The sequence below is a fragment of the Hyperolius riggenbachi genome, chromosome 6, assembly GCF_040937935.1.
Source record: "Hyperolius riggenbachi isolate aHypRig1 chromosome 6, aHypRig1.pri, whole genome shotgun sequence".
NCBI classification, from domain to species: Eukaryota; Metazoa; Chordata; class Amphibia; order Anura; family Hyperoliidae; genus Hyperolius; species Hyperolius riggenbachi.
The window spans coordinates 247,464,251-247,488,652 of NC_090651.1; the positions used below are offsets into that span (position 1 = coordinate 247,464,251).

The window sequence follows — 24,402 nt, forward strand, 5'->3', positions numbered from 1 at the left end:
ACTGCACACGGTATATGGGTTATTTCCCGTGAAATATTTCTTTTGACAAAATGTCACATTTATGTAGGTAGAAAAAAAGAGCAATACAGTTTTAAAATGTCACAAGTACAGTATGCAGCTTACATGTTGAACTAGATACATTCTTACGCAAGATTTCAACTTCCTCAGGGTCCTATCCACTAGCAAGCGCGATTGCAAGCACAAATCGCCTGCGCCTGCGATCGCGCAAGCTGTTTTTTTCCCCCCACAATATGCGTTTATCTCACAGCCGTCTGGAATGGCCAGCGTTTGTGATTCAGGGAAAAACAAACTGCTGTAGTGGAAAATGAGTACTGCGTTTAAGTTTTATCATGGTGCTCTAGCGATCCGAAAAAATGGCTGTGATCCACTTTTTGAAGCAGATTGCAGCTAAGTGGTAAAGGGCCCTTACTAGGATTTTTATCTGCATAAACCGTGGTCAGCGCAAGTCTGATGTTTGGTTTTTAAAGATGTGTGATAATGACTGCTTATAGCACAACTTTTTTTGAAGAATACCAGCATAGTTTACATTGGTGGATACTCCATGCTGTTCAGCACAGTAATCTCACTAAAAGAAATCTATATTTTTGTTATTGAGGCCACATTTTTTTTGAATCAACCCTTCACATGCTTCTGGTATATGAAAGCATAATGAAAACAAAGAGTGAAGCATGTAAGCATGATGTAGTTATGCTCCCAGGTGCGCTTTACCATTCTACCAACTGACTAAACATGTCGACACATAAAATTGCTTTTAAAAGATATGCAAAATGTGGGCTCTTTCTTCTTGCCTAAAGCCAGTCTGCCTTGGTGACTGTTTAGCGCACCAGCTTGTGAAGATTATAGACATAGAACTGACAGGATGTCGAATGAATAAACGCTCTTCATTGATTTGGCGTTTCAGCTTCAAATTTTCAAAACATGCCTTGATGTATTTTGAGCACGTACATACAAAAATCAGAGTGGCTAAAGTGCAAGAAATCACGAATGGGTGGTTCACAGTGACCATTTCTATGTGGCTAAGAGGCAAATTGTTCCATGTAAGCCAGCAGATGAGGAGTTCATGTGCGCCCATGTTTCCTTCCTACAGCTCATTTTTGGACAGGTGTGTCTGTTGAGGGGAGAGGATGGTGGTGAGAATTCTGTGAATTTGGCATGCCATTTTTTTAATCTATTAAAATTTTGAGTAGTGTATGCTTTCCATAAGAAACCCATTTATCCTCCTGCTTCTAAAAATCTCCTCCTCTCTCTTTTGTGTTTGCACTCTGTTCTATCAGCACTTCAGCACACACCAAGTACAGTCTATGGTGGAGAGAAGTCATTTTTTTAGTGTGAACAGTGTCACCTGCCAGTATCTTGCTGTACTGTAGAGCTGAATTCAGTTATTCAGGTAGAATGCATTATTGATGAGAACTTCTTCTTAAAACTTAAGAAAACTAAATAACAAGCTTACTAACATTTCAATTTACTACCACTATATCGATTGACATGTCCTATAACCATGTGGGTTAACTTGGTAGTGAACTGAAAACGATGAGATGTCTTTTACAGCAGGAGATTGATGGTGCAGATCATACAGCTATAGCTTGACATTTCAGCCTACAGTGCTGGATGAGCTATTGGTCATGCACTTCACTTTATCCTCTATGTGCTGCGGCAAAGTAAATAGATGTTTATGCAGCATATACCCCATGCTGCAGGAGCGTTCATACTGACCACACTGTTCACGTTGCACTAATCTCCAAGGCTGTGCTGCAGCTCGCAGCCCTGGCTCTTAGAGCATGATCACAGACCAGTCAATCTGATCTCCAGCTGGCTAATAGCAGTGATCAAACGGAAAGTTTGTATTGATTGAGCAGGGCATGAAAGGGAGAAAATATATACCCACTGATTCATGTGTACATCTGACTTTATTTGTTATCAGTGAAAAATTAAGTTACTGTTAACACTGTAAGGTTGATTGGATTGCTTATTTATAAAGTAGAGTTCTACTTTTAAAAATTGTAATAAGATAGGAAAAACCCAAAAGATTTATTGCAAAGCGGCTTTGTTTAACGGAAAATGTTTTCTTTCCTTTCCCATAGGCGATCCCTGCACTATTTCCTCCCAGATGGAGCTGGAAGAAGCTTTTCGCTTGTATTCTGTATACAGGGAGGAGGGTCTTAGCATTCATGGTAAATATCATTATTCTGCTTTCATATGTGAAATGTAAGGAGCCGTTTGTGAGATGTATACTTACCTAGGCAGAAGGCATACTTGGACTTCTGGAGCCCTTGCAGCAATCTGACTGTACACATAGGCACAATCTGACTGTGCACGCAGGCACAATGTGACTGTACACGCAGGCACTGTACAATGCGTGGTTAAAGCTAGGCACCACCTTTCATAAGATTGAATTAGCTTCCAGGGAGGCTTATATTAAAATATTCTTGTTTCCCAATCCTATGAAGTTAAGCAAACCAATGCTATTTTTTTATTGCTGACTTTATTTATAATTTGTTTTCGTCCCTACATTCCTTGCTAAGTTTTTTCCATTGGCCAAATGTCCCCATCATTACCAGATGTCATGTGATATTAGTGACAAGATTAGTGGGATTTGATCTGCTCTGCTAACATAGAAAAGCCATTTTTGAGAAAGAAATGGAACTGCAGCCCATGGCCTACTACATGGAAAGTATGTACTTATTGCCCTTAGTGTTCAGTCATATTCTTCTCCGGAGTCAAAATGTGACCATCCACATAAATCAATGTCTTGGAATGATGGAGGCCAATTTAGCCTAAACAGTTGGAATGATACTAGTTACATTGTTTAGTTATCTTGTTAGTTACTTTTTACTGCCATAACCAGTAGCCTTCAATTTTCCAAACACACCTGGCAACATAAATATGCTCAATGCCAAACAAAAAACTAACGTCACTGAATGTTGAGTAAACAATTGGCCCTGCTCTCCCCCCCCCCCTTCTCACATGGCTGTCATATATTTAACTATCCCGCTTCTGTCAGATATGGTGACCTACTAGTGTGTCTCTGGCAACCCCACTCAACTGTATGGGGCGTCACCTATTTCTCTTTAAAGAGACTCCGTAACAAAAATTGCATCCTGTTTTTTATCATCCTACATGTTCCAAAAGCTATTCTAATGTGTTCTGGCTTACTGCAGAACGTTCTACTATCACCATCTCTGTAATAAATCAACTTATCTCTCTCTTGTCAGACTTGTCAGGCTGTGTCTGGAAGGCTGCCAAGTTCTTCAGTGTTGTGGTTCTGTGATGCATCTCCCCCCTCCAGGCCCCTCTCTGCACACTGCCTGTGTGTTATTTAGATTAGTGCAGCTTCTCTCTGCTCTATTATCTTTTACAAGCTGGATAAATCCTCCTCTGAGCTGGCTGGGCTTTCACATACTAAGGAATTACATACAGGCAGAGCTGTCTGCACTCTGCAGGAAGAAGCAGTCTGACACTTCAGTGGAAGATAGCTGTAGGGGGAAAGAAACACACAAATGATCTCTTGAGATTCAAAAGGAAGGCTGTATACAGCCTGCTTGTGTATGAATGTATTTTCTATGTGTGGACATACTGTACATCAACCTACTTCCTGTTTTGGTGGCCATTTTGTTTGTTTATAAACAAACTTTTTAAAACTGTTTTAACCACTTTTAATGCAGCGGGGAGCGGCGAAATTGTGACAGAGGGTAATAGGGGATGTCCCCTAACGCACTGGTATGTTTACTTTTGTGCGATTTTAACAATACAGATTCTCTTTAAAGCTGATTAATCCTAGTGGGTGGGAATTTAAGAGCATCTCATTATTGATGACTGAAATACCACAAATGTCAAAATAACCGTGTAGAAATGCACTTGAAAAGGCTTCTTCACCAACACATTCATAGAATCCAGAACGGTAATGCTTACTGACCATAGACATTGGGTACAGTTAGGGCTGTGTAGTCCGACTCCTCAGTTTATAAAACCTCCGACTCCAGGTACCCAAAATTTTGCTCTGACTCCAACACCTCGACTCCGACTCCAAAGCCCTGGGTACAGTACATGACCACTACCATTAATACTAATGTAAATTATATAATAATTAAAAAAAAACCTCAAGCCAAGTAAAATTTAAAATAAAAACATGATGTACCGGCATGTGAATATTACATACTTGCGTCACCGTCAGTTCCTCTCAGAAGCTAACGATTCCTTCCAGTTCTGATAAGTGTAGGAAGTTGAAAGCCTTAGGGCCCTTTATCAGTTGCTGTCAGTTATAGCTGAAAGGACAACTGATGTGCAAAGTGCAAAGTAATGTCCAAAGTAATGTCCATGTTTTAATGTCCAAGCGATATTACTGGTTAAGAGTGCTGACCCGGAAGCTGTTATGGGGTCATCGCCATTTTTAAAGTGAAGCCGAGGTGAGAGTGATATGGAGGCTGTAATGTTTATTTTGTTTTAAGATCCTGTGCCTCTAATACTTCAAGCTATAAATCAGGTGTTTCTGACAATATTGTCAAAACCGGCAAGATTAACTGCATGCTTGTTTCTGGTGTAATTTAGCCACTACTGCAGCCAAATAGATGAGCATGGCTGCCAGGCAACTGGCAGTATTTAAAAAGAAAATAAATATGGCAGCCTCCATATCGCTCTCACCTCACGTTCACTTTTAAATGGAGGACTGAGAATTCCATTGATCACAGTGGGCAAACAGGACATGGGAGAGAAGAAAAAGATTGATAAGTAGACTGTGCAGGAGGTACTGGTAAGTATGACGTGTGTATGTTTATTTTGACTTTAATTTTTCAGGTTTGCTTTAAGCCATATGCAATAAGGTATGTGTTCTGCAACCAGGAAGAACAACCTAATGCATGTGGTAAAGGTTCAAGAAAGATGCGAGATGCAGGGACTAATTTACATGGAAAGGATTTCCTAGGTTTCATACTGTGAGTGAAATGGAAGCTGCCATTGTTATTCCCTTTAAAGACTGGTACTTGATTTATGGTAATCATATACCTTTAAAACGTTATTATCACTAAGCAATGAAAGGTATGTAGATCAGGTCTTTTGACTCCGCTGGCTGTATGCCTGCTGCAGAAGTGTTACTCAGATCTACTGAAGCCAAAAGATCAGCCTGACAGCCAAACAAATGGCATTTTTAAGGAATAAAGATAGCAGCATCCATATAAATGCCAAGTAAAAGGCTAAATACACAGCTGACATTTTATATATATATATGAGTTGCGTTAACCTGCCAAAAAACATGAATTTCCATCGAGCCAGACCTTATTCAGATATTTGTATAAATCCAGCTAGATAGCGCAGCTACCCACTTTACCTCACTTTTCTCCAGGGTGTTCCAGCAAATGCAGAGAGGTTAGAATGCACTGATTGCTTTACAGATTGGAAGCACTCCATTGAGTTGTTACTGCTTTCTCTCTTTCTGTTTAAAGAGAAACTCCAACCTAGAATTGAACTTTATCCCAATCAGTAGCTGATACCCCCTTTTACATGAGAAATATAATGCTTTTCACAAACAGACAATCAGGGGGCGCTGTATGATTGATTTTGTGCTGAAACCCCTCCCACAAGAAGCTCTGGGACCGCAGTACTCTGGGCAAACTGCCACAATGTAACAATGTTCACAGACAGGAAATAGCTGATTACAGCTGTCTTTAACAGCCAGAACAGCTAGGAGCAGCTACATAACCTGCCCACAGTAAAAATGTCACCATGTAATAAATGTCAAAATGTAAATCGGGGATTTTAAAGATTTTACAATGAGCAAACACTGACTAAATCATTTATACATAATTATGGTAAAAATGAAGCACTTTTTTTTTACTACATTATTTTCACTGGAGTTCCTCTTTAAGGATGGCTGGTTTTAGGCTGGGTTTACACTCGCAGTAAAAACTTTCCGTTTAGCCAATTGAAATAGATGCAAACAGATCTTTATACAATGCAATAAGATCTATTTATATCACACTGTTTGATCCGTTCCAGTAAGAGGAACGCAACTTTGGGTCCTGCACGAGTTTTCTGGATCGGTTGGACAAAGCCGATTGCAATGGTGGTCAACAGAATCAGTGCTAGCCTATGAGAATGGACGATGTTCTTTCTCATTAGGCTGCTCGCCTCATATATGTGTTGCAAAATTCTCTATTTGCGTCCTCTAGCGCTGCTGCTGGCCTTTCAGGTCCATGCACAATAGAAACTCTGGTACACCAATTCCAGAACCCAGAATAGACCAATGGGAATTGTCCCTCCCCAGGGAGGATTCTTATTGGTTCACTGAGTGCGCAGGGAGGATTCCCATTGGTCAATGGGAGCCTAATGCTTTGATGGTGTTCTGAGATTGGTATACTGTACTTGCATTTCCAAATGAATGGCAGCAGCGGAGGAACACTGCGACAGGTACCGAGCGGTTAGTGACAAAAACAGAATGGAAAAACTGATGCCCAGTGTAACAAACTGAACAGTTTAAAGAGATACATGATTAGATTTTACAGGATCAGTTTTGATCTGGTACAGTGTGAACCAGGCCTAAAACTGACTAAGAGTATGTTGCTTCACCAGTGCTGTACAGGGTAGTTCAGGTGAACTACAGAGTAGTTTCTTAAAAACAATTTACCGTATGAAAAGGACTGTTCTACAACAGGTTTTTGGTTTCTGCAACCTTTTGTGGGTGCTGTTGAGATTTTATTTCTGATGATCTTCGGGGCAGATACAAAACAAACAAAAAAATAAAACGCAGAGCAAGAAAGATTGTAGCAATACTAGTGCAAATGTGGAGTAGATGCCCAGATCTAGGATTCTGATTGGTTCTTCTGGGCAACTTCTAAATCAGCCCTGCATAAAAGGAATACCAGAATGAGAAAATATAAAGGCCACCACTTTTGACGATCCTCTATAAATGGCAAATAAAAGAAATATGAACTGGACTTTAGAAACTTTGAAGTGATAACTTAAGGTAATAAACTTGCTCAATGACTATCTGAGCACACAGTAAGCAACTAAGATAAAAAAATCCAAACTTTCTATTCACTCACCATAAAAAAGGAGTCAAGTGAGCCATAGTTACTCTAAACATATACAATAAACAAGTACATTTGGCATGGCATATCCACACTGGATTACAATACAAATAACGACCTAGCTCAAACTAAATTTTACCACCCGGTGGGTGCCGGGTGGTTTTAAGCCTGACGGCCGTTTCGCGCATGTCTGCGCATCCCGTTTCGCGCAAGTCTGCGCATCTACGGAGGCCTCCGTAGATGCGCAGACGTGCGCAAAGCGGCCATCAGGCTTAAAACCACCCGGCACCCACCGCACCACAAGGTATCCCACCAGTTTTTTATACTTCCTGTTTTTTTGTAACCACAGTGCTAATAGCCTGTTTTATTGCATGTCTGTATGCACCACAATCTACATTGAATATTAAACACAGCTTTCAGCAGTGCCGGTCTCTTGCTTTCTGCCTCCTCTGTCACTCAAACTAAATTTGAACATGTAAAAGGATACCTTAAAGGGAACGTCCGAGCTAATTAAAAACAAAAAAATCTACTTACCTGGGGCTTCCTCCAGCCCCTGGCAGCCGTCCTGTGCTCTCGCCGCAACTCCACATCCAGCCGGTGGCCCTGGGTCCCCTCCGATGCAGATGCCAACCTCGCCAGGTTGGCATCTACTGCGCCTGCGCAAGAGTCTTTTGCGGTTGCACTGATGTCATTGGGAGTGTTCTGCGCAGGTGCAGAACTTCTGCGCCTGCGCAGTACACTCCAGATTATGTCAGCGAGACCGCTGACAGACTGGAGGAAGCCTCGGGTAAGCAATTTTTTTTTCTTATTTAGTTTGCACCTTTCCTTTTAAAGCAACCTGAACGTATGAGTTGATTAATTGTATGTGTAGCACGAAATTGGTAAATATAACATTAGTAACATAGAACATAGTGGCAGTGTACAGTAGGGTGGCATAGTGGTTGGCACTTTTGCCTTGCAGTGCTGGGTCCCCGGTTCGAATCACTATCTTCACAGAGTTTGTATGTTTTCCCCGTGTCTGTGTGGGTTTCCTCTGGGCACTCTGATTTCCTCCCACATCCCAAAAACATACAGATAAGTTAATTGGCTTCCCCCTAAATTGGCCCTAGACTACAAACATACAATACACAATACATACATAGACATGTGACTTGGGTAGCGATTAGAGTGGGAGCTGCTCTTAGGGACAGTTAAGTGTCAAAACAATATACTCTGTACATCGCTGTGGAAGATGTCGGAGCTATATAAATAATAATATAATATTTTTATTTTTAGTTGAAGACCTGAATTTTTAAAACTAAATTCAAAACAGCACAGTGACATAGTGGATAGCACATTCGCCTTGCAGCTCTGGGTCCCCTCCCAGCCAGGACACTATCTGAAATGAGTTTGGATGCTCTCCCCTTGTCTGTGTGGGTTTCCTCTGGGCTCTCTGGTTTCCTCCTATATGCCAAAAACATACAAATAAGTTAATAAGCTTCAGCCTACATTGTCCGTAGACTACTATGGACATATGACTGTGGCAAAGATTAGATTGTGAGCCTCTCTGAAGGACAGTTAGTGATATGACTATATACTCTGTAAAGCACTATGAAATATGTGTTATCAAAATACTATTTAGTAAACCGCAGCCATGCCACCCTCCTGTAAAATCCACTTCATACCACTGCAAAGCAAATAGAAGTAAGGGCTGGTTCAGACGGACGCTTGCAGAGCGTTTACAGCCAGCGTTCAGGGCTTGGTGTTAAACGCTCCCATTCAAGTGAATGGGAGCGTTTGTACCAAGCTTTCAAGCGCGTTTACACAAACGCGGCGTTTGGGTCCCGATTTTCCCTGGCGTTCAAGGAGCCCCTGGAAGCTACATGTAGCTTCCAGGGGAGGTTAACCGCGACGGCTAATGTCCCCCTAGGGGAAGAAAAAACGCGACCGCATCCAAACGCACACGAACGCTGCTGAACGCGACGCCAGCAAACGCAACGCCTCCAAACGTCCGTCTGAACCAGCCCTAAAGACCGTGTGAACTTTTCAGCAATAAAAACCTTAATTATTTAGTCTATTTACTTTTAAGACATCGTGCTAAATGTCCATGCTAAATACCAGCGCTGCATAATATGTTGGCGCTTTATAAATACAATAAATAGTAAATAAAAAAAAAATCTGACTTTCTGTTCGACTGTCTCATTTGCATAGATTACAGAACTTGTTTTTTAACTTTTTTTTTTTTCTGTACAGAAAAACCGAAGAGCTTCAGAAAGTTTCTTAGTAGGACTAGAACTGTATGTGGCTGTGTTTTTCTCATCATGTCACACATCAGCTCAGTTAACCTTTGACGAGTTTATAGTAAGAATTGTCATTGTTGGTGTTAGCATTTGAAACATTGTTCCATGTTTTTAATACAGAAAGATCAGGTAGGCTTTGTGCCAGGGAGACAAGCCTCAGACGCTACCCTTAGATAGAACTATTGAAGTAATTGAACTGCTCCATAACACGAAAATTCCAGGCCTGTGTCTATCCCTAGACATATATAAGGCATTCGACACGGCTGTGTGAAGTTGGCCCCCCTACAATCAGCACAAATAAAAGTTCTAGCATATTTGGTTAGTGCTACGTTTGTGCCACAAAAATAAACATTTGTGCTGCTTTTGTTTTAAAGATAATAGCAATTATTTTTTTCGAAACGATAACATCACCCAGCCCCCCTACAACAGCGCACGGACACGAAAGTGGTGTCATTGGTTAGTGCTGGGTTTGTGCTCATTTGTGCTGCAAAAATCACCGTTCTATCTGTCATCGTTTTTGAGATATTAAAAGTTTTTTCTAAAGGTCAAAAGTTCATCTAGCTTCATTCACTTCACTATTGAGATGTTTCTGGTTTATTTAATGTACAGAGAGTCCCTGGTTACCGAACAAGATAGGGACTGTGGGTTCATTCTTCTATGTCCCCACCTCTGTTTGTACCCCCTCTGTGTGCCTCTGCTTGTACCCCCCCCCCCCATGCTCTGTAACCCCTCTCTGTCTTTGTTTGTACCCCTGTGCCTTTGTAGCTACTCTGTGCCTTTGGCTTTACACCCTGTGCCTCTGTCTGTACCCCCAGTGCCTCTGCTTGTACCCCTCTGTGCCTCTATTTGTACCCCTGTGCTTCTGTTTGTACCCACTTGCCTCTTTTTGTACTCCCTGTGCCTCTATTTGTACCCCCTGTACCTCAGCTTGTACTCCTTGTGCCTCTGTACCTCAGTGTGTACCCACTATGCCCCTTTTTGTACCCTGTGTCTCTATTTGTACCTCCTGTGCCCCTCCCCCCCGTGACTCTGTACCTCTGTTTGTACCCACTCTGCCTCTTTTTGTACTCCCTGTGTCTCTATTTGTACCCCCTGTGCCTCCATTTGTACACCCCTGTGCCTCTTTTTGTACCCCTCACCCAAGTTTGTACCCCCTGTACCTCAGTTTGTACCCCTTGTGCCTCTGTACCTCTGTGTGTACCTGCTATGCCTTTTTTATACCCCCTGTGCCTTTGCTTGTACCTCCTGTGTCTCTGTACCCCCTCTGTGCCTCCGTTTGTACCCCCTGTGCCTCCAGGTACCTCTGTTCCCGCTCTCTGCCTCTATTTGTACACCCCACCCCCCCACCCTGTGGTAGACTCAGTTCAGAGGTGAGAAGTATTAGAGGCAGAGGATCAGCAGGACAGCCAGGCAACTGGTATTGCTTAAAATGAAATAAATATGGCAGCCTCCACATACCTCTAGCTTTAGCTTCCATTTAAGTTAGAATAATACTAGGGAGTGGATAGCGACAACTAGAAGATACCATGTATCCACATGTATATCTTGTCCATACTTGCTATTCTTCATGCACTACATTGACCAGAAGTAGCTAATGTTGTTTTACCTGTTCGCAGTCAACAGTTAGCTTGTTTGTGCCTTAAATCTGGTTAAATGGAATTATTTTGTTAAACTCTGTATAATTTAGCGAAATAAAATTTGCAACCTTTACTGCAGCTTGTCTCTCGGCAACTGTCGCTAGTCCGGCACGTGTCTCAGCTTGTGTATGCGGACTAGCGACAGGCAACACTGTGAAGTGAAGGGAGCATCCGGCCGGGGGATGCTCCCTTCGTCGATAGCTTCCGCCACATCTCTGCCCTGTAGCAGAGACGTGTAAACAGCTGTCGCTGCTGCGGAGCTGTCGTCTAGCTGTCGTCAGCACATCCCCTGTGCGCTGGCGACAGCTACAATTGTAGCCCATGTGTATGGGCCTTTAATTTTGTTGTGTCTCTGCATCTCACCTAAATGTTCCACACCGCGCTCAATATATCAGAGACTTCTGGGTTCATAGCCAAAAGTGAGAAATATGGAGCACAGCATGGAACACAATTCTGAAATGGAGTGATAAAGAGAAGTTGACCCTCTGTGCCACAGCCCAAGCAGTCCTGATTTGAGATGAGTAATTATTGTGCAGTAGGCCTAATGTTGGTTTTCTGCCTATGGACTTGTGTTTGATTTTGAGCTTTATAGATTGTGGCCGGGGCATCCGTGCAACAAACTTTCATTGATCTGAAGCAAGGGGAACTTTAAAGTTATTGCAGCGCTCTATTTAATTTGAGGGCTATAAAAAAATGGACAGATAGTCCACGACTTATGAATGACCCAATCCCATTGCGATGACGTCATTTCTGCATGCAGGAAGTTTGAGTCCACTTGAGGAACTAAGTCCACCACAGGGTGGGGGGGGGGGGGGTGTACAAATAGAGGCAGAGGGCAGGGACAGAGGCACCTGGAGGCACAGGGGGTACAAACGGAGGCACAGAGGGGGTACGGGGAGAGGGCACAGGAGGTACAAACAGACACGGGGTACAAAAAGAGGCATAGCGGATAAACACATAGGTACAGAGGCACAAGGGGTACAAACTGAGGTACAGGGGGTACAAACTTGGGTGAGTGTTACAAAAAGAGGCACAGGGGTGTACAAACGGAGGCACAGGGGGTACAAAAAGAGGCACAGGGAGGGTTACAAATAGAGGCACAGGGAGGGGTACAAACAGAAGCACAGGGGTACAAACTGAGGCACAGAGGAATACAAGCAGAGGCACTGGGAGTACAGACAGAGGCACAGGGTGTAAAACCAAAGGCACAAAGTAGGTACAGAAGTTTGAAGTAGCGGCTTAAAACTTCCACAGTGCCGGCGCATGTCCCCGCAGCAGTGTTGGACTCACCTCTGATCTGAGTCTCACCTCTGAACTGAGTCCACCACAGGGTGGGGGGGAGGTGTACAAATAGAGGCAGAGAGGGAACAGAGGCACCTGGAGGCACAGGGGGTACAAACGGAGGCACAGAGGGGATACAGAGACACAGGAGGTACAAAAAAAGGCACAGGGGGTTAAAAAAAAGGCATAGCAGGTACACACAGAGGTACAGATGCACAAGGGGTACAAACTGAGGTACAGGGGGTGCAAACTTGGGTGAGGGTTACAAAAAGAGGCATAGGGGTGTACAAATGGAGGCACAGGGGGTACAAATAGAGACACAGGAAGTACAAAAAGAGGCAGAGTGGGTACAAACAGAGGTACAGAGTCACGGGGGGGGGGGGGGGGGGGGGGGGGGCGCACAGGAGGTACAGAGACACGGTGCAAAAAGAGGCATAGCGGGTACACACTGAGGTACAGAGGCGCAAGGGGTACAAACTGAGGTACAGGGGGTACAAATAGAGGCACAGGGAGTACAACAAGAGGCAAGTGGGTACAAACATAGTTACATAGTTACATAGTTACTTTGGTTGAAAAAAGACATACGTCCATCGAGTTCAACCAGTACAAAGTACAACTCCAGCCTGCTCCCTCACATATCCCTGTTGATCATAAAATCCCTGGATTAACATCATTGGCATTACCTAGTAATTGTAGCCATGGATGTCATTCAACGCAAGGAAAGCATCTAAGCCCCCTTTAAATGCAGGTATAGAGTTTGCCATAACGACTTCCTGTGGCAATGCATTCCACATCTTAATCACTCTTACTGTAAAGAACCCTTTCCTAAATAAATGGCTAAAACGTTTTTCCTCCATGCGCAGATCATGTCCTCTAGTCCTTTGAGAAGGCCTAGGGACAAAAAGCTCATCCGCCAAGCTATTATATTGCCCTCTGATGTATTTATACATGTTAATTAGATCTCCTCTAAGGCGTCTTTTCTCTAGACTAAATAAACCCAGTTTATCTAACCTTTCTTGGTAAGTGAGACCTTCCATCCCACGTATCAATTTTGTTGCTCGTCTCTGCACCTGCTCTAAAACTGCAATATCTTTTTTGTAATGTGGTGCCCAGAACTGAATTCCATATTCCAGATGTGGCCTTACTAGAGAGTTAAACAGGGGCAATATTATGCTAGCATCTCGAGTTTTTATTTCCCTTTTAATGCATCCCAAAATTTTGTTAGCTTTAGCTGCAGCGGCTTGGCATTGAGTACGATTATTTAACTTGTTGTCGATGAGTACTCCTAAGTCCTTCTCCAAGTTTGATGTCCCCAACTGTATCCCATTTATTTTGTATGGTGTTAGACCATTGGTACGACCAAAATGCATGACTTTACATTTGTCAACATTGAATTTCATCTGCCATGTATGTGCCCATATAGCCATCCTATCCAGATCCTGTTGCAATATAACACTATCTTCCTTAGAGTTGATGATTCTGCACAATTTTGTATCATCTGCAAAAATAGCAACATTGCTCACTACTGTATCCACTAGGTCATTAATAAATAAATTGAAGAGCACTGGACCCAGTACAGACCCCTGTGGGACCCCACTGCTAACAGTCTCCCATTTTGAGTATGATCCATTGACCACAACTCTTTGTTTTCTGTCCATTAGCCAGTTCCCTATCCAAGCACACAGACTCTTCCCCAGTCCTTGCATCCTCATCTTTTGCACCAGACTTTTGTGGGGAACAGTGTCGAATGCCTTAGCAAAGTCTAAGTATATCACATCTACAGCATTCCCAATATCCATATTAGCATTCACTACCTCATAAAAGCTGAGCATGTTAGTCAAACAGGACCTGTCTTTAGTAAACCCATGTTGATGCTGAGAAATAAGATTATTTTCTACTATGAAGTCATGTATAGTATCTCTTAGTAACCCCTCAAATAGTTTGCATACAACTGATGTTAAGCTTACAGGTCTATAATTTCCTGGATCTGATTTTTTGCCCTTCTTAAATAATGGGAAAACGTGGGCTGTACGCCAATCCACTGGGACTCTGCCAGTTGCAAGAGAGTCACAAAAGATAAGATAAAGGGGTTTATCTATAACTGAACTTAATTCCCTTAGGACCCGAGGATGCATGCCATCCGGGCCAGGTGCCTTGTCTATTTTTAATTTATTTAGTCTTGCCTTTACTTCTTCCTGCGTTAAGTATTTAATATTACAGTTAGAAGATTGAGACTCTTCCGCCTCTGTAATTTGCAACAGTGCTGTTTCCTTTGTAAAGACAGAAGCAAAGAAAGCATTTAATAACTCTGCCTTACCTTGGTCATCCACCATTGAGTTCCCACCCTCAACAGAAGCACAGGGATACAAATAGAGGCACAGAGGGGTACAAGCAGAGGCACTGGGGGTACAGACAGAAGCACAGGGTGTATAACCAAAGGCACAGAGTAGCTACAAAGGCACAGGGGTACAAACAAAGACAGAGAGGGGTTACAGAGCACGGGGGGGGGTACAAGCAGAGGCACACAGAGGGGGTACAAACAGAGGTGGGGACATAGAAGAATGAACCCACAGTCCCTATCTTGTTCGTTAACCGGGGACTATCTGTACATTAAATAAACCAGAAACATCTCAATAGTGAAGTGAATGAAGCTAGATGAACTTTTGACCTTTAGAAAAAAAGTTAATATCTCAAAAACGATGACAGATAGAACAGTGATTTTTGAAGCACAAATGAGCACAAACCCAGCACTAACCAACGACACCACTTTCGTGTCCGTGCGCTGTTGTAGGGGGGCTGGATGATGTCATCGTTTTGAAAAAAATAATTGCTATTATCTTTAAAACAAAAGCAGCATAAATGTTTATTTTTGTGGCACAAACGGACACAAACGTAGCACTAACCAAATATGCTAGAACTTTTATTTGTGCTGATTGTAGGGGGGCCAACTTCACACAGCCATTTGACACAGTGTCCTGGAATTACTTGTTTCAAGTGCTGGAAAAATGGGGACTAGGTAACTCTTTTGTGACATGGGTTAAAGAGGAACTTCAGCCTAAACATACCGTCATTAAGTTACATTTAGTTATGTTAATTAAAATAGGTAATATAATCTCTTACCCACCCTGTTTTAAAAGAACAGGCAAATGTTTGATTTAATGAGGGCAGCCATCTTTTTGGTTAGCGATCAGACCCCACCAACAGAGAGCTCTGTTGGTGGGGAGAAAATTTAATGAGGGCAGCCATCTTTTTGGTTAGCGATCAGACCCCACCAACAGAGAGCTCTGTTGGTGGGGAGAAAAGGAGGGGGGGATCACTCGTGTGCTGTGTTGTCCGGTCCTGCAGCTTGGCCTTAAAGCTGCAATGGCCAATTATGCAAAACACAGCCTGGTCTTTAGGGGGGTTTACCACTGTGGTCCTCAAGTGGTTAAGAAATAAAGTTCTGCAGAAGGATGTTACATTACCATTAATGGAATAATAACTCAGTAGACTGAAAAGGCACTTGAAAATGCGATAGAGGTTTCTTCTTTAATCTTTCATGCTGATCTGAATCCCGAAATCACAACGTGTATACATCTAGACATCAGAAGATATTATTATGCGAATAAAGATCAATGTCATTTGATATTTTAAAGGTCTTTTTCAGAAAGTCTCCAAGTGATAATAATCAAAATCAATTCACAATTTTCTCGAGGAATTGAATCATGCCTTGGTATATGTCACCTGGCACATTGCACTGCTACTGTGTATACTTGAAATAGAGCTTAGTGTTTTATGCACCGCTTTAATTACCCTCTCTGGCGGTAACCCCAAGTCAGGCTCTGGGTGGAAAAAAGAAGCCAGGAGAGGTAATCCCGGGTCTGACTGGGTAGCCGCCAGGAGGTATACAGAGACAGCGCAGTGTGACAAATGGTTTTTGGCTCTCCTCCCCGGAGATACAAATGCTGGCAGCTATTCTTCTTCCAGTACTCCGAGGCTCCGGATCCCTCAGGTAAGAACGTAGTTTGTTGTCATGGTGACAGACTGCAATCTCACTATAGGAGTACAGCACTGGATCCCAGGGAGGTGAGTCAGTGCAGGGGCTGATGCAGATCTGACTTTTTCCTGCTTTAAGGGTCTGCAAGCTTGTGAACAAATTGCACTGCTTTTAGACCCTAAAATCTGGAAATACCGGTAATCATACCGCCAGGGAGGTTAAAAGTATTGGGGGCTCAACTTGTATTCTTTTGTATTGCCTCACTGCTGCATCTGCTTTTGTGACATTTGTGTCACTTCCTAAAACTAAACAGGAGTAAAGTAGTATTTTCAACCCGTCTGAATTCTCTGTTTTGCCTAGAATAAATGGCTGGCTACTCTTATTCTAACTATGTTCTGTGCCTCCTGGAGTATAGACCACTTTCCAAACACTAGGATAAGATAATCTTAAGATTTCTTAAAGGACCACTATCGGCAAAAAATATATGTATTTTTAAAAAACAAATATAGATAATGTATATTTCTGCCAGAGTAAAATGCACTATAAAGTACTTTTTTCATAAGATCTGGCAGATTTTGGACTAGTCCATCTCCTCCTCTTTACAAAAGCTCTCCCTGGAAATGATCTTTGCAAAGATGTCGACCAGCTTCCTTAATTGCTTTCCCACTATTTTGACAGTTGGACTGAGCAACTGCAGGTCAGCAAGTGCTTTGGTAAATAAAGAAATGTCTGAGAATCCCCCATGAGGAAATGGGACTAGTCCAGAACCTGACAGATCTGTAATATTTTAACCACCTACTGTGAGTGACAGAAATATAGGAAAAAAGTAATTTATAGTTTAATTTACACTGGAAGAATAAATATTTTTTTTTTTTTTTGGTATGTACCAGTATTTTAAATTTTCAGTTCAATAATGGTGATATTAACATTTAATATGTATATATTTTATATGTATGTTAACCCATGACTCCTTTATCTTATCACACTAGATGGATTTCCTCTAGATAAGTAAATAGTCATAAATTCTCCCCACATCTCATTCCCCCTCCCTCTTCCACAGAGTGAACACGTTTTCTTGGGCTATCACAGTTTTTCCGTAAAGCCTTATACATGTACCGTATATTTGTCGGTGTCTACCACATAGGCTATCATTCATAAAGCATTCCCGCATGCGGAAATGCGTAATACCGCTGACTTTACCGAGCACTGAGCAAGTTGTGCATTCATAAAGCCTCTTTCCGTATGCGGAGCTGACATTCCCGTGCAGAGTGACAACGTACCGCCTTGTGCAGTGTGGATACGCAGTTATCCAGAAAAAGTATCAAAATGTTCATTCATAAACATTTCCGCATAGCGGTATGCGGAAGGGGATTACCGATCCCCTGGATGTAGCGGGAAGCTTGCGGAATACATGTAAGTGAATGGGACGGACCTCCCACACATCAGCAGAGAGAGCACCGCATGGAGGGTCTCGGCCAGCTTTTCTGTTTCCGCATGCCTACCGCCCGCCTACCGACACCATTCTCCAGAAAACCTCCGCACTGCTACCGCCCCAGGCACAAACTTTATGAATGATCACCCAGAAGGATAAACTACCGACGGCGGTATTCTCCCGCACGGGTTCCCCTTACCGACAGCCTGTTCATGAATGATAGCCATAGTGTCTTTCTGTTAACAGGTCTGCAACCATAAGTACCGTATTTTTCGAACTATAAGACGCTCCGGACTATAAGCCGCACCTAGATTTGGAGAGCAAAAACCAGGGGAAAAAAATAAACCTAGGTGCGTCCATGGTCCAGGAGTGTCCTATTGACCTTTAACCGACCCCCAAGATATCTCTACCTAGGTTACACTGCCCAGCTAACCTCTTGTGCCTCCACCAACTACACTTACTAAACCCCTTGTGCCCACTCCCCAACCCAGCTTCACTGCACTACACTACACAAACCCCTGCTCCCCCAACCTTGCTACACTAACTAACTACTACAATTACATTAAGATCTCACCTATCCAGCCTGGGTGGTAGCTTCTCCCGAGTTCCAGTGCGACATCTAGCTTGTCCCTGCGGTGAGGCAGCAGCGAGATCTGGAATTCTCGTGTGGCATCCAACATGTCCCTGGCATAGGCAGCGGTAGCAGCGTGATCGGAATTCCCAGTATTAGCAGCTGTAGCAGCGAGATCCGGAATTCCCATACGGCATCTAACTTGTTCCCGCAGTGAGATCCAAAGTTTGCAAAACCCTGATCCCCGAGCGCATAGCAGCAGGTAAGATTTGTATTGCTGGTCTCTTCTCATGGGCTTTCTGTGCCTGCATCAGCCACGTGACCGCGTAATCCGGGCAGAGCAGGACATCTTCATGGCCTGCGGCGCACTTGCATCGGGGTCAACCAATGAACAAGCCAGTACGGAGACCTCAGGTGGACACTGCGGAAATAGTGGCTGAAGATGTCCTGCTCTGCCCGGATTACTTGGTCACGCGGCTGATGCAGGCACAGAAAGCCCATGAGAAGAGACCAGCAATACAAATCATACAGCGGCTGCTGCTATGCGCTCGGGGATCGGAGTTTTGCAAACTTTGGATCGCGCTGCTGTCTTTAGATCTCACTGCGGGGACAAGTTAGATGCCCTACGGGAATTCCGGATCTCGCTGCTACAGCTGCTAATACTGGGAATTCCAAATCGCTCTGCTGCCTTTACCGGGGACAAGCTAGATGCAGCATGGGAATTCCGATCGCGCTGCTGCCGCTGCTTTTGCCAGGGACTTGTTGGATGCCACACAGGAATTCCAGATCGCACAGCTGCTGCCGCCACTTCACCACGGACCTCATTAGGGTAATTTTCAGCACCTGGATAGGTAAGGACTTGCCACATTCGGACTATAAGACGCAGTAACTTTTTCTCCCCACTTTTGGAGGAGAAAAAGTGCGTCTTATAGTCTGAAAAATACGGTATCTCAAAAGGTTGCTAGAATTGATCTTAGAACCAGTAGGTGGAACCACTAACCTTGCAGCACCACTCAGGTGATATAAGTGATAATCCCAATTCTGATTTACAAATGCACCTATCCATTCATCCTCTCATTTCTGTAGTTAAAAATATATAAATTCACCTCAACAGTTTATCATTTTGCACCTGGAGAGATTAACTTTGTCTGGTGTCCATGAAGCCTTTTAAAGCAAACCTGAACTGAAAATTAAAAGTCAAATTAAACATACACAAGTCATACTTATCTCCAATGTAGTCTACTCAATAATCTTTCTCCTCTCCTGCATTCTGTCTGACTCTGTTATCAATGGAATTCTACGTTCTCCATTTTGAAAATGGTCATTAACCGATAACAGCTTCCTGGTCAGCATAGTTATACTGTAATATTGCCCACATGAGCCATATGGAAACATGGACATTACCTTGCACATCAGTTGTCCTTTCAGTTATAACTGACAGAAACTGATATATAGAACTGACAGCAAGTGATGAATTTCAGTTCTGACAAAATATTGTCAGAACTAGAATCATTACAAGAAGAAAATGGTGAGCTTCTGGGAGGTACTGATGGTGAGGTAAGTATGTAATAATCATCTGCAGGTACATCATGTTTGAAAATAATTTTACTCGGTTCCGATTCACTTTTAATTGTTTTACAATCTGTGCATTTCAAGCACAATGCATGTGTATGTCAAATAGTTCATTAGATTTTACTTATTACACAAGCAGCCTAGGCAGACGTGATTTTTTTTCTTTTAGCCTATGGCCTTCTCTGTGATGGGAAGACTACAAATTTAAAATGACATTCACAATAGCCAGTATTGTGTGCGTAGAGGTCCATGATGGATTTTGACCTACCACATCATGTCAGGTTGGCCATTGTGGCTTTTGTTCATGCAGGGCACAGAATCGAAACCCTTTCTTCTTTTATACATGAGCTGCTTCACAAGTGCCGGGTTTTCACTTTAAAGAGCTATATATTATCATAAGAGCACTTCAAAGCAGCCAAGTATGTCACAGCCAGCACGACAGTAAGGAAGTGACAAGTGGGATTTTATGCCCTTCAGAATAAAGACTTTTCACAAGGAAAACCAGGTCATCGCTTTCGTATCGCATTAGAAACTCCATTACTGGGGCAGAATTAGTTAGGATGCAGCCGGTGGGTGGCGCAAGGTATTGGGTGCTTTCAGGAACTCCAGATTCATGTAAAGACAGTTATTTAGTCTTTTAGAAATAGTTTCACGTGTAATTACCTATAACCCTTTGTACTGAGACCCAATACCAAGACTGCTAGACAGATGAGGATGCAATGATCACCACTGACGGGCTGTCATTGGCCTGAGAGCAGTGGGGGACCTGTCAATGCCAAGGCTGCTGGACAGGTGAGTATGCACTGATTGCCAAGGAGTGGCTATTATTGGCCTGAGAAAGAGCAGTGGGGGACCTGTCGATGCCAAGCCTACTAGATAGAGTATACGCTGATACCCACTGATAGGAAATTTCCCTGAAGATATGCATACGCTAAACTGCAAGTGTTAGGGTAATTGGAAGAAATGGAAACAATTGGAAAAAAGCATCTAAATACAGGGAGAACAAGCTCCCTGCAGGTAGTGTCAGGTCATTCAATTCTAGGTCTTTAGGCCCTGCAATGGCGCTAGCAGCTTTAAGGCATGGAATCCACTAGCAGCGCTTTTCTATGCCTTTTCTGAGCGCTTGTGATTTGAAAAGCTCTTGCTAAAGTTAGTGGGTTCCAGGCCTAACGCTCATTTATGTAAATACATTGTGTAAGCCCAGGGATGCTAAAAGGATTCTGTGCCACCTCCTCTCCTTGAAATCTGTGCCCCCTGTTCTAGTCTTCACACGGCCCCTGTGTGCACTCTACAGCTGCAACAGCAAGAATGTATGGCAAATATCGGATTGCCACTGGATGTACAGGGGTTACAAATTTACATTGAGACGACTCCACGTGTATCACTTGGTCTGCTGTTCTTAAAGAGACTCCGTAACAAAAATTGCATCCTGTTTTTTATCATCCTACAAGTTCCAAAAGCTATTCTAATGTGTTCTGGCTTACTGCAGCATGTTCTACTATTACCATCTCTGTAATAAATCAACTTATCTCTCTCTTGTCAGACTTGTCAGGCTGTGTCTGGAAGGCTGCCAAGTTCTTTAGTGTTGTGGTTCTGTGATGCATCTCCCCCCTCCAGGCCCCTCTCTGCACACTGCCTGTGTATTATTTAGATTATGGCAGCTTCTCTCTTCTCTCTTATCTTTTACAAGCTGGATAAATCCTCCTCTGAGCTGGCTGGGCTTTCACATACTGAGGAATTAGATACAGGCAGAGCTGTCTGCAGTCTGCAGGAAGAAACAGCCTGACACTTCAGTGGAAGATAGCTGCAGGGGGAAAGAAGCACACAAATGATCTCTTGAGATTAAAAAGGAAGGGTGTATACAGCCTGCTTGTGTATGGATGTATTTTCTATGTGTGGACATGCTGTACATCAACCTACTTCCTGTTTTGGTGGCCATTTTGTTTGTTTATAAACAAACTTTTTAAAACTGTTTTTAACCACTTTTAATGCAGCGGGGAGCGGCGAAATTGTGACAGAGGGTAATAGGAGATGTCCCCTAACGCACTGGTATGTTTACTTTTGTGCGATTTTAACAATACAGATTCTCTTTAAAGCACACTAGGGTGCAATGGCACAATCTAGCTTTTGTACAACTTTCGATCTTATTTGATGAAATTCTATAGAAAAATATTTGCAGGTTTAGAAAAGGTATTCTATGTTCAGTGGTGCGTTGTAACGCCCACATTGTAACGTGGCCTGCTGAACTGCAAGGCACCACCTAGTGTGATGGGTGCGGCATAATGGCATGCAGCATCCCAGTGCACTGCTGCAAAACGTTCATATTAACAGTGGCAGTATAGCATATTTATCATTAACTGTATGCTTTACTGTATGCTGCTGCAGGGAGCGCAGTTCCCACTGTGAACCTAGTCTTTATTGAACAATACCATAGGCAGGTCTCAGTAAAACATTTTTTGAAGCAAACCTGTGACAAAATAACTTGAGTTAGATACTTAAGTAGTGGGAAACCCCTGGCTGGCCCATAGGCTTCCCATATCATCCCCACCGTTGCCACATCCCTGACCGAGTACAAGCTTCTCTGTACTGAGCATGCTCGAGTAAGCTTTGCGTATGCCCAGTGGAGTGAAGGCGCTAGAGTATGAGCAGCTCTGTTTTACTGGGCATGGGCAGACCTTCCTTGCTTCCCAATACTGAGGGAAGTGTCTGTATTCTAACCTTCTGTTTGATTTAGGTACACTGCAAGCATGCCATGACCATTACCTGGAAACAGATGTTGTTGTTGTTTTTTTTTTTAAAACAAGTGTTTCTCTTGAAAATGATATTCATGCTTTACAAGCATATTACAGACAGATTTGCCAAGTATTATTTTTATTGACGATCTTCATTTCCATTGTAGCAGCAATTCATTATTTGTTCTGAATGCTGGGATGCTTTGAGCAGATGTTACTGTCACACTTCCTTTGTTATTTGCAGAGAAGCGATTTATTCTTTGCTTTTGGCTTTGTTCAACATCTGCTGCATAGGTAATTACCGTTGCTGTTCTGCAGAATGTACGTCTTTGCACTTCCACCTTTCCCCATGTGCAAAACAGAGGAAAGAACATTATGTAACAGGTTATTGGAATGGCAGCGTTCTAGAGAGAAGCACAATCCAATTTAGATTGATAAATAAGTCACACTTGGGTCACTTTTAGTAATACTGATGCAAAACCAAATGTCTAGCCTCCTCTTACATCTACATCCTCTCTACACTTCTCTCACACTCTACATGCAACTCCTTCTACTAACGATCATCCTCTCTTGTCACCTCTTCTCGTATTAAAAACGAAACAAAAAAAATACTTAAGTTTCTACCCTCCTATGGAACTCTGTTGCATGATTTGTTCATCACTCAACCACACTTGCCATCTTTAGACACAACTTTGAGGCCGTTTTTACATCTATTTTTTGCCTGGTGGGGATTTGATGCCCCTGCCACATCCCCTTGCAATACAAAATATGACTACCCTAACCTATGACCCTGCGGCAGTGTGTTTGAACAGGGTTATATGCATAAGGCCCCCCCCCCCACTCAATCACGTACTCCCTTCTAGGTAGGAACTATGCCACTGGGATTCCCATCGGTCTGCGCATGCTCACTGCTATGCACTGCGCTCTGTCGTTTACACTGTGCGCATTGCCAAAAGACTACCATTACCCCAAGCACTGTGGTGTAAGCACGGTGCTTACGGCAATAAGCTGTTGCCCTTGTGTCGCATCAGACACTTCCAGCGATCCGCAAGGGACCGCAGTGAGTGTGAAATTATCCATAGACTTTCATTGCTTTTTTGTGGGTTCTTGTGACAAAATAGGGTAGCGGAAAGCAGGTTTAGCCTGCTAGTATAAAAGGGGCCTAAAACTCACCTCTTCAGACAAGCATATAATCTTATCTAAGGTATGCGAACTGGCAGTTGGCCACCCCACTACCACTTTGTGCACAGTTTTGGCTTACCTTTTGCTCTATCCCTTAATGCACAAGAATGAAAACTTGGTTAGACAGGGCTTTCTCACCTTGTGTATGTTTTACCCCTGTCCCTGTGTAATATAGGTGCATATTTTCCACCTTTATGCACAATCCACTAGCTGACCTGTTCAGTTGTATATTGCCTGTATCACATCATTGTAACGGGTATACTTTTTATTCTCTATTGTACAGTATCATGGGAAATGCTCCATCTGTATAAATCTAGAATACTAATAATAATGTCCGAACCTTTTTTCCTTAATGCTGAAATTTGAACTTTCATAAATAAGTCATTTACAGTATTTTAAGCTGGTGAATTTCAAGAGGACATGTTTGATAATGTGATCACAACGGCAGTGCTGATGTAACACCAGGGGTACATGTACTATGCCTTGATAAGTCCTGGTATAGTGTGTAGATGATGATATATATGCTGTAACATTTTATCTGTTTTTTTTTGTTTTGCAGTATTTCCCAGCATCCCCGAAAAGCCAGGCATGCCTTGTCCAGGAGAAGACAGTGAGTACTCCACATTCTCTTTCATTGTTTTTCCAAAAGAAAGGCTTATCTGGGTTTGCACTTTACATGCATTTTGTGTGTGAGTGTGAT

General features: G+C 42.9%; 1 protein-coding gene across 1 annotated transcript in view; it reads left to right on the plus strand.

Moving 5' to 3' along the window:
- The window catches only part of PRKCZ (protein kinase C zeta), a 368,822-nt gene that overhangs the window by 106,352 nt on the left and 238,068 nt on the right, over window positions 1–24,402 (plus strand). Inside the window, exons 4-5 of the mRNA XM_068240660.1 lie at window positions 2,103–2,192; window positions 24,262–24,312. Of these exons, the coding sequence (XP_068096761.1) occupies window positions 2,103–2,192; window positions 24,262–24,312 (141 nt within the window). The remainder of the gene's footprint in view (window positions 1–2,102; window positions 2,193–24,261; window positions 24,313–24,402) is intronic.